The sequence below is a fragment of the Oryctolagus cuniculus genome, chromosome 14, assembly GCF_051225735.1.
Source record: "Oryctolagus cuniculus isolate XC-2025 breed Fujian yellow rabbit chromosome 14, ASM5122573v1, whole genome shotgun sequence".
Taxonomy (NCBI): domain Eukaryota; kingdom Metazoa; phylum Chordata; class Mammalia; order Lagomorpha; family Leporidae; genus Oryctolagus; species Oryctolagus cuniculus.
Genome location: NC_142880.1, coordinates 59,731,406 through 59,744,386, shown reverse-complemented (window position 1 = coordinate 59,744,386; position 12,981 = coordinate 59,731,406). Strand labels below are relative to the sequence as shown.

Genomic DNA, 12,981 nt, shown 5'->3' with positions numbered 1-12,981 from the left:
AGAGGCTGCCAAGCCATGTGACACCTGGGCTTCTAGCTGGACTGTGACCCAAATCCAGAAGCCTGGGCAGAAAGTGTAACCTTGTTCTGAACAACAGTCCGCAAGACGCATGGCCCAGGGGAGAATGCCTCCTGCTCTGGTGGGGAGAAGGGACATGAAGAGCTCAGAGGGCTGTTTCACAATAGGAATGCTTGTTGTAAACACAAACTATCTTGAAAACTTCTGCATGCGTATAGGACAATTGTCTGTGGGATTTTAGGAGAGATGGATTGTTTTTATAATAGGTTTAAAGAAGAGACCTGTCAAAGAAAAGAATCCGCTATGACAGCAGGTTTGGGGTTTGGGGAGCATTATTCATTAGCTATTCCTAAGTGCACTTGAAATTGACACACAAAATGGGTTTTCAGAAGACATTTATTCCCTCACAAAAAAACAAGGTACAGGCAAGGAAATGATGCGTTCTGCAAAGATAGAGCATTTTCCTGCCTTTGTGATGAGAAGGTGAAAAAAGCCTACAGAAGTGACAATCACAGTTGAGGGGTCAAAAATCTATTCAACTTGTACTCCAGCAGCTGCTCTGTTGACAAAGGACTGAGCCTGTTGGTAAAAGCACTTTCCTTTGAGACTATTAAAATCTTTCTGCCAAAGAAGAGTAAAAGGTAACCAGAGTTCCAAGCGGCACTCAAGGAAAGTTTGAAACAATTTCACTCTTTAGAAGAAAAATCTGTGATTTGGGCCTCCTTGAGTTCTTTTTTCAGACCAGAAATATATGGGCCACTGAGTCCCACTTATAAAATGGGGAGGAGAGGGTGGCCTCTGAGCCTCCCAGTCTAATTCATGCATGAGAGTAGCAAGGGCAAGGAAACCAAGGGGCAGACTTGCTCAAAGTTAGCTAGGGTTGAACCAGGAGTGGAAATCCAATAACCAATTGTGTGCTGGCTCTGCAAACTACTTGTGCACCTCTTATGCCTTCATCACATTGTGTACTTCTGGAGAAGAGTGACCACAGTTTTGAGATCCATGCCCTGTACTCTACCAAGTGAAGTGCAGGAAGCAGGAGTTAGCTGACGGCTCCTTGATTGCTTTGTACTGTGAATACTGTGATAAAAACAAGAGCTCTGTAGTCAAAACTGCCTGTGTTCAGGTCTAGCAGTGTTACTTCTTGACTGAATAACTGTATCCATGTTCTTAGCTGCTCTTGGCCTTCCTTTGCTCACTGATGAAATGGAAAGATTTTTACTTACTAGTACTGCTGTGAAGGTTAAATGAAGTGATACACATAAAATGTAGCATTCAATTATTGTCATAACAATTCCACAAAGCAAAACACAGCAGCTTAAAACTTGTTGCCATGCATTTTTTGCTCAGCATCCATAGGTTAGCTACAGTTCAGCTGATCTACCTGGTTCTGGTTGGCCTTGGATGCAAGCTATAGACTAGGTTTGGGTCTGATCCCTGTGTCTCTCATCCCCTTGGTCCAGTGGCTGCAAGGGCCAGGTTCTTCTTGGTGCTTAGTGTGATGGCAGCAGCTCATCAGCGCAGACTCCTCTTCCTGCAGTATTAAACCCTACTCCACAGGTATGAAATACGGAAATATTAAACCCTGCCACATGTGCCTGAAGAACTGGGACTGATCATTCAGTTTAACACACTTCTGCCAGTGTCTGATATGCAATAAACATCCATCAGTCTTGGTAGACACAGAAAGCCTTACTTAATAGAAGTCATGCTCATTCTCCTGTAAAGGACAATCTGTGGGATTTTTCTCATTTTTTCCCTCCTCTTGCAGGTGTCCCCTGCACCAAGGATAAGTTGTCAGTCACATTCTGCCAGACCCTGAAGGCCATGAAGAAATGTTCCGCGGCCACCGTGAAGGCACAGTGCTGCTTCACATGTCTCCAGACACATGTCGCCCAGACTCAAGGACAAAGAAAGCGGCAGTTACTTAAGAACCCCAGAATGCTCTAAGTCCAGAAGGAAGCCACCCTCACCATGGACCACAGCAGCCTGCTGACCACATGTTTTAGCCCCAGGGTCACTTCATTGAGATTTTGCTTTATGTTTTTCAAGTTGAACCTTGGGTCATAACAAAAAAAGCCATTGTGTTCCTCTAGCCATAAAATGTAGATCACAGGAGACCCGGAACTGTCTACTTGCCGCTGCTTGATAGGAAAGTGAAATAGCCAGGAGAATCAGGCTTTACCTGGGGCTGCTCCTGAGGAAGGTATGAGATTAGGCAGGTCTGTGAAATCATGTCTCATTCTCCCCTCACAAAGATAAGAACACAGAGACCAGGCTTTCCCAGACTACCTCAAGAGAATCAGGAAACAGAGTCATTCTTACCCAGGGAACAGATGATTTCATTGTTTATCTTGATGAACGCATACTTTTTGTTCCCACCATACCTGGGGAAGCTGCTATATAAAATATCCTGAAAAGTCTTCTAGGAACATGCCTTTAATTCATTCTGGCAGGGGAATGCTGTCAATCACCCAGGATTCAACTAGGGCAGGAAGAGAAAGCATTGACTGCATCCCTCTGTCCACCCCTCAGGTTGGATTCCATCTATACCCTGCCCTGACTTGGAGACTCTAGACTTAGAAGAAATGAGCATAAGCTGCAGCCTAAGGGATTTATGTTCGCTACATAGAAAACATTTCTGACTTGAGGATTGTTTCTATGAAAACTCTTAAAAAGCAAATGAACTGAAATCAGTTTCTCACTACCATAAGAAAGGAAATGCAGTCCTAGCTTCTTCCCACTTGCCTAGAAGAAGAGCACTCAAGCCTTCCTGTCTGATGTCCTCCTGCCTGCATTATCCCTGCCTGAGTCATGAACCGATCTCACAACTTCTGGTTGCAGGGCTTTAGTCACAGAAACTGCTACAATCAGATCCATGGCTGCCAGCGCCCCTTACTACCCCCAGGTTGCACAATGGAGCTCTAGATTAGCATAGTGCCAGGAACTAGGTCAATTGGATCAAATGCCAGAACTTAGTTCAAACTTCTAGTCCAGAGAAAAACCTCTACAAAGTGAGCTAAAGATCTCTTCCTCGGTGTACCTGTTACTTACTTTTAAAAGTCTCTTACCCTGGGGAGTACAGGTGAGTCAGGTGACTCCACAACTCACTGAAATGAAAGTAAGACTGAAATGAATGTTGCAATCCTTGTTCTAGATGTTCCTATCACCTTTCAGAAGTTAAAATGGGCTGTGGTCTCAAATTCAGCACAAATTTCCCAGTGAACTTATTTGTAAGGGGAGGTCCTTACATGGACTGAATCCAAAAAGGGAGGGTAAACAATTAGAGGGATGAAAGCTTCAGAACCAATTCTTGACAGTGGGCAAAGTCAAGGATGTGGCTTTCATGTTATGGGCAGCATATACTCTTAATCTTTATCATGGAACACAATATCCCATATCTCCCTTTAACTGCCTATCTGTTCAGCAGAATGGTGCTATTGAAAAATGGTGCTGATATCTACATGGTGGCAGAACTAATATTAACCTATGGATAGGTATACAAATGAATAAGAGTATGTGAATCTCCACATATGTATCTTCTTTTAAAATGTGTAATGGTGTTGCTGGCCAATGCCAGTTCTATTGTTTGATTACTTAGAACCTAAAATTATGTATTATGTGCTTTTTATTTTTTCCAAGCCATTAGTATGTATTAATCTATAAATACCTGTGGAATATACAACACTGGTCTTGGGACAAGATTCAAGATATACCAGAAACAGGAGGAAACTAGAAATGTTTACCCAAAGCCAAGGAACTTATTTCTAGATGATAATTCCATTCTTGTCTTCTCTGTCTTTAAATGTTATTGGTTGATGAAAATCTCTGGTAAAATCACAGTTTGAGAGAATAGAATACAAATTGTTAGTTTTATGAGTGTAGGAAAATCAGATTTTTTTTCTAAAAAAATGAGGCAATTTGCAAAGACTGTCCCTGAAGTGTATATAGTACAGGCTTTCCAATGGATTAATTTAGTAAGTTAGATTTATTTAATTCAACCTATTACTGTACTAGCATAGGGTGAAATACATGTCATCAGAGACCTGTATCTACCAGGCTTATGAAACTCAGGAACATTCCCAGATTCCTACTGACCTCAGCAAACTGAACTAGGCCAGATTTCCCAACATACAGAATGGACTATGTCTTTTATGACCTGTGCAGTGAAGGAAGCATTAGACATGTGAGGAGAGTCTGGCCAGGTGCTTCATTCTAGGTCTTTCTAGGTTTCCAGAGACAAGTAATTGGTCCTTGATCACATATCATGGACATGCACTTCCATGATGGTGCTGTGTTGAGAGTTTTGTGGCATCCATCATTGCAGACTCTAAGAGTTATCTGTCATGTTGGTTGGTACCTTTACAACACTTAGCTATGAGTCAGCAGTGTTCAGACAGCTCCTGGTGCTTGCTATACTAGGGAGGGTTCAGAACAACAAGAACACTGATGGCAAAGAACCTGTACAGTGTCTTCACTTCTTTAATGCTCACAGGGGCTGACATGAAGCAAAATTGTTGGTTAGCTTCATCCTGATCCTCCCTTCTTCCTACCTTGTAGGAGCAAGAAGGAAGTGTAGCAAGAGACACTGAGTAGATGTCCACCAGTTAACCAGAGAGGGTCACCACAGGGTCTGGTGCTAAATATATTAAGATTCTAAAGCATTTGGTTTACATACACTTCCCCAGTGGTAGTTACCTCTTCGCTAAAAGTTGTGGATCATCTTAATTCTTGAACATAAAAACAGAATTAAATAAGCAGACTATTCCAAGAGACTTCATAGTCAATACTTCCTTAAGTCGGGAAATCATTTCATGGTATGAAGAATTGCCAGCCTGTATAAAAACACTTGGTTTTGTCATGGGTTTACTCAAACAAGAGCACAATTCCGTCCATTCTGAGACAGCCAAGTGTCCACTAAATCCCAACATGATGCTTTTCACATAATGAATGTTTTTTGATAATGTTTTTGATAATCTTTACCATGCATTTGAAACACAATTTGAGGGACTATATAATTATTTTGAACATAAGTTGCCTTTTTATTGACTAAAGTCCTCCAACCTCTGAAAGTTGCCTATTGCTACCTCAGAGAGGGCAGCTCTCAGTTCTTCTCCCTTGTGACTTTAAGATAAACTCCAGGATTGTGTATTTGGTGCTCAGTCCCCATTGATTCACTTTCCAGGGAAAGAACCACATGACATGATCTTCCCGGTGCTCAGTCTAACCAACATACTGGATGGAACTCTTGTTGCTTATATTGCTAATTCAAACACGATTATTTTAAATAATGTCATTAAAAATAACTTGGTGTGGGAAGTACATTCCTACCTGTTGTGGTCCTCCTCAGTGGTTGTATGATATAGGTGACCAAACCCATTGCCCTATCTGCATCTCTGTGCTGCTTTCCATTCCCATTTCCCAGCTCCTTAAGGGGTCCTTCAGTGGGTACCTCAATACTTAAAGCCAGATTGTAATCACAGCCTGCCTTTGTGTGGCATCAATAAATGACCAAACTCATTGATGTTTCCATGTGATTCATTTACTCCTGCTACAAGATTCCTGTCACCTACCAGTGTTGCCTTGGAGTTTAGCAACCTGGAGGTGGCTGCTGTCAATTTCTTCCTCCCACCCCACCCTGGACCAATACACCACTAGATGAATCACAGCCTAGGAAGATAGAACCTAGGTCATGTGTCATGAATGTACAAACACTGGCATGATTTCACCATATGATAATCTAAAGTGATGTATAAAATATCCACAGTACTGGATTTCCTTGGAAATTCAATTCTTTTCACTTATAATGCACAACAAAGTCCAACCAGCAAAGGTAGAATTTGTACCTAAGGAGACAAAATCTACTCATGTGACATAAGAAATAATCTTGAGGTAGAGAAGAACAGATATCTATATGTGATCTCTGTAATGTTTGATGGCATGCATGAATGGGAGCGGAAAGAAATCTGATTTTAATCAAGGGCCAGGAACAGCTCCCTATTTTTTTAAAAAAAGATTTATTTATGTATTTATTTGAAAGAGTTACACAGAGAGAGAAGGAGAGAGAGAAAGAGAGAGAGAGAGAGGTCTTCCATCCATTGTTTCACTCCCCAGTTGACCACAATGGCCGGAGCTGTGCCTATCTGAGGCCAGGAGCCAGGAGCTTTTTCCAGGTCTCCCATGCTGGTGCAGGGGCCCAAAGACTTGGGCCATCTTCCGCTACTTTCCCAGCCATAGCAGAGACAGCTCCCTATTTTATTAATGTTTTATTTATTTATTTGAAAGTCAGAATTACACAGAGAGAGGAAGGGACAGAAAGAGAGATCTTCTATCCACTGGTTCACTCCCCAACTGGCCGCAACAGCTGGGACTGCGCCAGACCAAAGCTGGGAATCAGGAGCTTCTTCCAGATCTCTTGCATGGGTGAAAGGACCAAAGTACTTGGGGAATCTTCAACTGATTTCCCAGGCACATTAGCAGGGAGATGGATTGGAAGTGGAGTAGCCAGGTCTTGAACCGGTATCCATATGTGATGATGGTGTCACAGACAGCAGCTTTACCTGCTATGCCAAAACACCAGCCCCCTCCCTATTTTTTTTTTTTTGAAGTATTCTTTCAGGGGTGGGTGTTGTGGTACAGTGGCTTAAGCCACTACTTGGGGCACTTGCATTTCCCGTCAGAGTGCCTGAGTTCAAGTCTTGCCTCAGCTTCTGATCCAGCTCCCCGCTAATGTATACCCTGTGAGACAGCACATGGTAGCTCATGTACCTGTGTCCCTGTCACTCAAGCGGGAGACCTGAATGGAGTTCCTGGCTCCTGGTTTCTACCTAGCCCAGCCCAGCCTCAGCCCCAGCTGTTGTATTTGTGGAGTGAACCAGAAGAAAATGGAAAATCTCGGTATCTCCCTCTCTCTCCCTCCCTCCCTCCCTCTCTCCCTCCCCACCCGCCCTCCGCCTTGCAATTCAATGTTTTTACATTTTTTTAAAAAAATTTCTTTCCATGACCTCTAGGTAATACTTTCTTATCCTGCAACATTCAGTTCAAATGCTACTTCCCTTGGGAAGCCTACCCTTCCCTGCCAGAAACGAGGTATTCTTCTGCTCTTGCTATACCTTGTCCATTTTTCACCAGAAAAATAGCTCTTGGGGCAGGTATTTGGCCTGGTAGTGGAGATGTCACTTGGGATATCTACGTGCTATATCATGGTGCCTAGGTTCAAGTCTGAGCTCTATTCCATCCAGCTTCCTGTTAATTTGCACCCTGTAAGGCAGTAGGGAATGATTCAAGTGGTGGAGTTCCTGCCACATACCTAGAATACCTGGATTGAGTCACTGGATCCTGGCTTTAGCCTAGTACTGTTCCAGCTGCTGCCAGCATATGGGGCATGAATGAAGGCATGAGAGTTCTGTTGGTCAAAGCATTTTTTTCCAGATTAAAGAGAAGAGGACATAGATCCAGCTTTCAGTGGAATGAGTGCCAAATAAATGGAGTTATGATCAAAACCTGCCACATGTATCAATTTCCAAGTTCTAAATAAAGTAGGTTCTCAGTATTTGAAGACTCCATGTTTGTAAATTTGCCTACTCCATAAAATTTATTTGTAACCCTACAATAATACTAGGCACATTTTCACAGACATGCGCAGAGCAGCAAAAAATCTGAGCTGCCCTATGCAATATGCCATGGTTTTTGATATTTTTGTTGTGACCTCATTGCTTAAAGTGGTCTCAAATGTAATGTCAAATTTCTGTCTAGAATTCCCAAGAACAAGAACATTGGGATATACACACTAACATTTGAGAGTCATTGGATTAGAGTGATCTCTCCAGAATGCATCATCATACAACCACAGAGGCTGAAGGAGGATGTATTCATATTGTGTTCCATTATCATTAGCTTATAAAACACCATACCTATCTAAAATATTTGTACAAGAATTGTGATAACAGCTTTGTTTAAAATAGTCAAAAATTGGAAATAAGGCCGGCACCGCGGCTCAATAGGCTAATCCTCCGCCTGCGACACCGGCACACCGGGTTCTAGTCCCGGTTGGGGCACCGGATTCTGTCCCAGTTGCCCCTCTTCCAGGCCAGCTCTCTGCTGTGGCCCGGGAGTGCAGAGGAGGATGGCCCAAGTGCTTGGGTCCTGCACCCACATGGGAGACCAGGAGAAGCACCTGGCTCCTGCTTTTGGATCAGCGCGGTGTGCTGGCTGCAGCGCGCCAGCCGCGGCGGCCATTGGAGAGTGAACCAACGGCAAAAGGAAGACCTATCTCTCTGTCTCTCTCTCACTGTCCACTCTGCCTGTCCAAAAAAAAAAAAAAATTGGAAATAGTTCTGTTTATAAACAGAAGATAAACTGTGATATATAATGAACCATTACTCAGTAATAAAAAGGAATGAATTCTTGATTTGTGTAGCAACATGGAAAAATCATAAATGCAAGAAACTTTACCCCAAAAGAGAACACATTACATAATTCTTTTTTAAAAATAAAACTTGAAAATTGCCAAAACCAATCTACAATAGAAAACATTCCATGTAGTGATTGTCTCTGGGATTTGGCTTGAGGTTAACAAGATAGGGACCTATGGGATATTATTGGCCTCTACATAAGAATAAGAATTTGCATTTGTAATAAGTTCTCAGGCAAAGTTGACACAGCTCCTCTGGGGAGTCACACTTGGACTATCACTGCTGTAACCTAGCTTTGCTTTGGTGATGTGGCAGACTTTGTAGTGTTCATTTTATGTTCTCAAAGTTCACCACAGTTTTGTATGAACTCAGGCTTCCCTTGATTCAAACATTTGCATACATTTGTTCGTTTTCTCCTCTAGAATGTTCTCATTAAGTTATGGAAACAACTCAGTAAATGAGAAAGGAACCAATGTAGGAGTAAGAGAAGGGGAGAGGCCGGCGCCATGACTCACTAGGCTAATCCTCCGCCTGCGGCGCCAGCACACGGGGTTCTAGCCCTGGTTGGGGCGCCGGATTCTGTCCCAGTTGCTCCTCTTCCAGTCCAGCTCTCTGCTGTGGCCTGGGAGTGTAGTGGAGGATGGCCCAAGTGCTTGGGCCCTGCACCCGCATGAGAGACCAGGAGGAAGTACCTGGCTCCAGGCTTCGAATCGGCGCAGTGCACTGGCCGCAATGCGCCGGCCTTAGCGGCCACTTGGGGGTTGAACCAATGGAAAAAGGAAGACCTTTCTCTCTCTCACTAACTCTGCCTGTCAAAAAAATAAATAAATAAAATAAATAAATAAATATAAAAAGAGAAGGGGAGAAGAAGACAACAGAGATCTATCTACTGGCTCACTCCCAAAATACCCACAACAGCTGAGGCTGAGCCAGGCTGAAGCCAGGAGCAGGCGATTCTGTATGGGTCTCCCATGTGCATGGCAGGGATCTACACTTGTGCTGTCACCTACTGCTTCCCAAGGTTTGCAAAGTCAGAAAGTTGTCATCAGAAACAGAGCCAGAACTTGAACCCAGGCACACCAATAAAGGATGCAGATGTCCCAAGGCACATCTTAGCTGCTGTGCCAAATGCCTTTCCCAATAATAACATATAATTCCAAAATTTAGCCAAACAATCATAAGCCTACTTATATTTTTATTGAATGGGTTTAGGGATGTCTATCAAATCCATGTGTGCTCTATAGCACACACTATCAAGTTATCAACATGTGTACAAGTAAGTGAGTAGAATAGAAAGACCATCTGCTTCTGAATTCTCTGTTAATACAGTTTGCTCCATACTCCTTGTTTGGGCTTCTGCTGACTTTTCTTTGAGAAGAAGGAATAGCAGTCACCAATGTTTCAATGACAAAATGTTTGAAAAAATTATTAATTTTCGTGCTTAGCTTATTCACTTCCAAACTGAGAAAAGGCTTACCATTATGTAACTTATGGTGTGAATTTGTGAAACAGTTATAAAATTTGCAGACATTCTCCTAGTCATGCAACTGGGATCAGAGATTAGAATCTAACCATGCCAACCTGTGGAAGCCAGCAGAGGCCCAGCTGACACAACTGACCTATTACAGAAGAAATTGTAGGAGAATTGGGAGCTCTCATCATGTCTAGAGGAGGCAAAGATAGAAGTTTTCATGGTATGCTTTCCCAAAAACAAAAAAGCATTTTCCAAAAGAAACAATTATTTGCCACTCTACAATATTATCACCGTTGGCAGATAGAGTACCCTGAAAATAAAATAAATTGAAATTTTAGTTTACATATCATCTTCCTTGAGCTTGGATAGTGTAAATCAATTCCTTTCAATCATATAAAATTATGTTTCTAAATCTACTAAACTGAAGGTCGTATTTTGGACTATGGTTAATTCATCCCCTAAAAATGCAACTTCCTGCATGAAGCCCACTATGACATTGCCAACTCTCCCTGGTCTTCTTTAACAAGTGTCTGGTAAGGATGTTCTGAGATGATTATGCATGTCTAGCAGAGTTCCCAGTATATACTTTAAAACATAATAACTTTTGTTGAAGCCATTTTCTTTTTATTCATTCATTGGAGAGATGGCCATGATTGAGAAGTTGGAATTTGAAGGAGTGGGAGGCATCAAACATAAGGGATTGGGGTCAGAGAGGGAGGTAGAGGTGAGAATGCACAGAACATGTCTAGGGATAAGAAAGAAGTCTATTTTGGCTGGAGAAAATAGTAGTGAGTGTGCATGTGTGTGTGTATGTGTGTGTGTGTATGCGTGTGTGTGTGTGAGAGAGAGAGAGTTGAGAAGTAGAATTGAAGAATAAAGTGACAAAGAAGTGACAGGACAGACATATGGTTTCTGCCTTGCCTACCCACCATGGCATGAGACTGAGGATTCAGCTGGAACCATGTCCCAGCGCTTCCCTGTGCTTCCTGCTGTGGATGCAGCAACCTTAATCCTCCTCCTATCTCTCTTAATGCAAGCCTGATACAGCCCAGGCAGGAAGGGAAGGTATGTGCCATGTCTCTTTAAAGTTCCCTGCTCTTTCTCCACAATGCAGAAGGTTGATGTACTCCTGCCCATTCTGGGCCCACAAAATTGCTTACTTCAGGATACCTTTAGAATGTATGGGGCCTAGAGTAAGAAGACATTGGAATCTCCATGTTCCAAATGCCTAAAGGTTGAAAAGTTGTGAAGCAAGGTATGTTCTGGATGCAGCCTCTCTTTCCATTCAGTGTCCTATAGCCATCTCTCCAAGGATCACCCTTGTGACTGAGGAGCTAAGTGAGCCAGCTCTGGGCCGCCAGGCCTCCTGAGAACCTGCTGATCCTGACCCAGGACTGCTGGGTGGTGACTATAGCCAAATCCATGAATGAGGACTGACCAGGCCCAGATCCTCATAGAGTCTGGACAGGTAGGCTCCCCACTTACATACCTCACTTTTCTAACTCATAATATGCACAGTTCTAAAAATCATCAAACACAGTATCCCATGGACAGAGTTGGGGAGGGGGTACAGTTTTCTGGGAAGCTGGTTTGTCCAGGCTCCTAGATGCTCATCTTGAGTGCTGTGGGGTGACCACTTTTAAGCAAGTGCAGCAACACTTTCTCTGGCTTCCTTGGATCAGGCTGTGATTTTCACCTCCCCCATCTGTATTTACAGACTTTCAGGCCTGCACCCTTCTCTAGCCCAGGGAGCCCAATGATGGATCCCAATCTGTTAACTGTTGTACACTCTGTTACAAAACCGAAGCACTTTCTTACAGACCTATTGGTCCTTCAAAAGTAAGGCTCTAGACAAAGGCCCCTGTTGGCCAAGCCTAGGACCGGTATTGCCCATACCAATGTAACTTAAACAATTTCCAAATGTGAGCAGAGATTCTTGCAGTCAAGGAACCTCATGGCCATGAAGGATCCAGGCTTATCTTGGACAATGCAATAGATGAGTGACTGGTAGAGGGTGCATCAGCATGGAACATTGGCATGTTCCAGTCTGGAAGCCTGGGTTTCAGAAGTCCACCCTGAATGACAGGTTATTCAGATGTGACTGTGGCTAGCCAGAATGGGATCAACAAATTAAAACCAATGTATCTTGAGCTCTGACATGCACTTCAGATGTACCCGAGGGGCCTCACTCTCCCTTCCTCTCTACCAGCTCTGCCCACTGCGAGGTACATGATTCATAGAAGACCCAGAAGGAAAAGTAGGCAGAGGGATGATGTGGACAAGGCCTACTTCAAATGCACCAATTACCTTCCCTCTGTGCTCAGACAAAGAAGCTAATTCTCTCATCCTGCTTACAGGTCATTCTGAATCATTAATGAGCAATTTGTATTTCACAAATAACTGCCACGATTCACTCTAGGAAGCCAAACTCAATCACTAACTCCTTATCAAGTCATCAAATATGATGTACAGATTCGGGGATTAAAATAACATCAGAGCCAGTTGGGAGTCTGTTATCTGCTGTTTTCATCTGCTAAACTGGGGTTTATTAAAAAAAAAAAACACACAAATCTGGGGTTTATCAGGAATGGTATGCCTAGGAGGGAGCTTAGGACCAGGAGCAAAGAGATAGGACATCTGTTATCTCTTTTCTCATTGGAAAAATGGCTCTGACCATAATTGGCCGGCCTCAGAACCTCTTAGTGTGGCTGTGAAACTCAAAATAATATACAGGAAAGGAGCTAGAAAAAGAGGTGGACCCAGAATACCTTCCCTGTCACTCAAACTCCCACAGAAGAGACGGCTTCCTTCACATTTATGCTTTCCATCTAATATCCCTCCTCCACTCCTCACCTCTGTCACCTTTGCTCAGTCTTCCATACTCATTTTTGGTTGCTAGCAATAAAGACAAAGGCTTGTTATTTAGAACTTGCTATATAACAAGGAAATCAGTCACCGTTATTGTGTTTTGGCAGGCATTCAGAAACAGGCAGAGGAGTGAGAACGCTTCATAGTTTAAAAGGCAAGGATACAAGTGTGAGCCGATTAGTTTTCAACTGGCCTGGGGAACTAAAA

General features: G+C 43.0%; 1 protein-coding gene across 5 annotated transcripts in view; it reads left to right on the top strand.

The window, feature by feature from the left end:
- Window positions 1-5,542, top strand: part of ADAMTS12 (ADAM metallopeptidase with thrombospondin type 1 motif 12) — a 351,249-nt gene extending 345,707 nt beyond the window's left edge. For all 5 annotated transcript variants that reach the window (XM_002714101.6, XM_070056623.2, XM_089312694.1 and 2 more), the window contains one exon: window positions 1,790-5,542. In XM_002714101.6, the coding sequence (XP_002714147.3) occupies window positions 1,790-1,968 (179 nt within the window). In that variant the 3' untranslated portion in view covers window positions 1,969-5,542. The remainder of the gene's footprint in view (window positions 1-1,789) is intronic.
- Window positions 5,543-12,981: the final 7,439 nt, after the last annotated feature.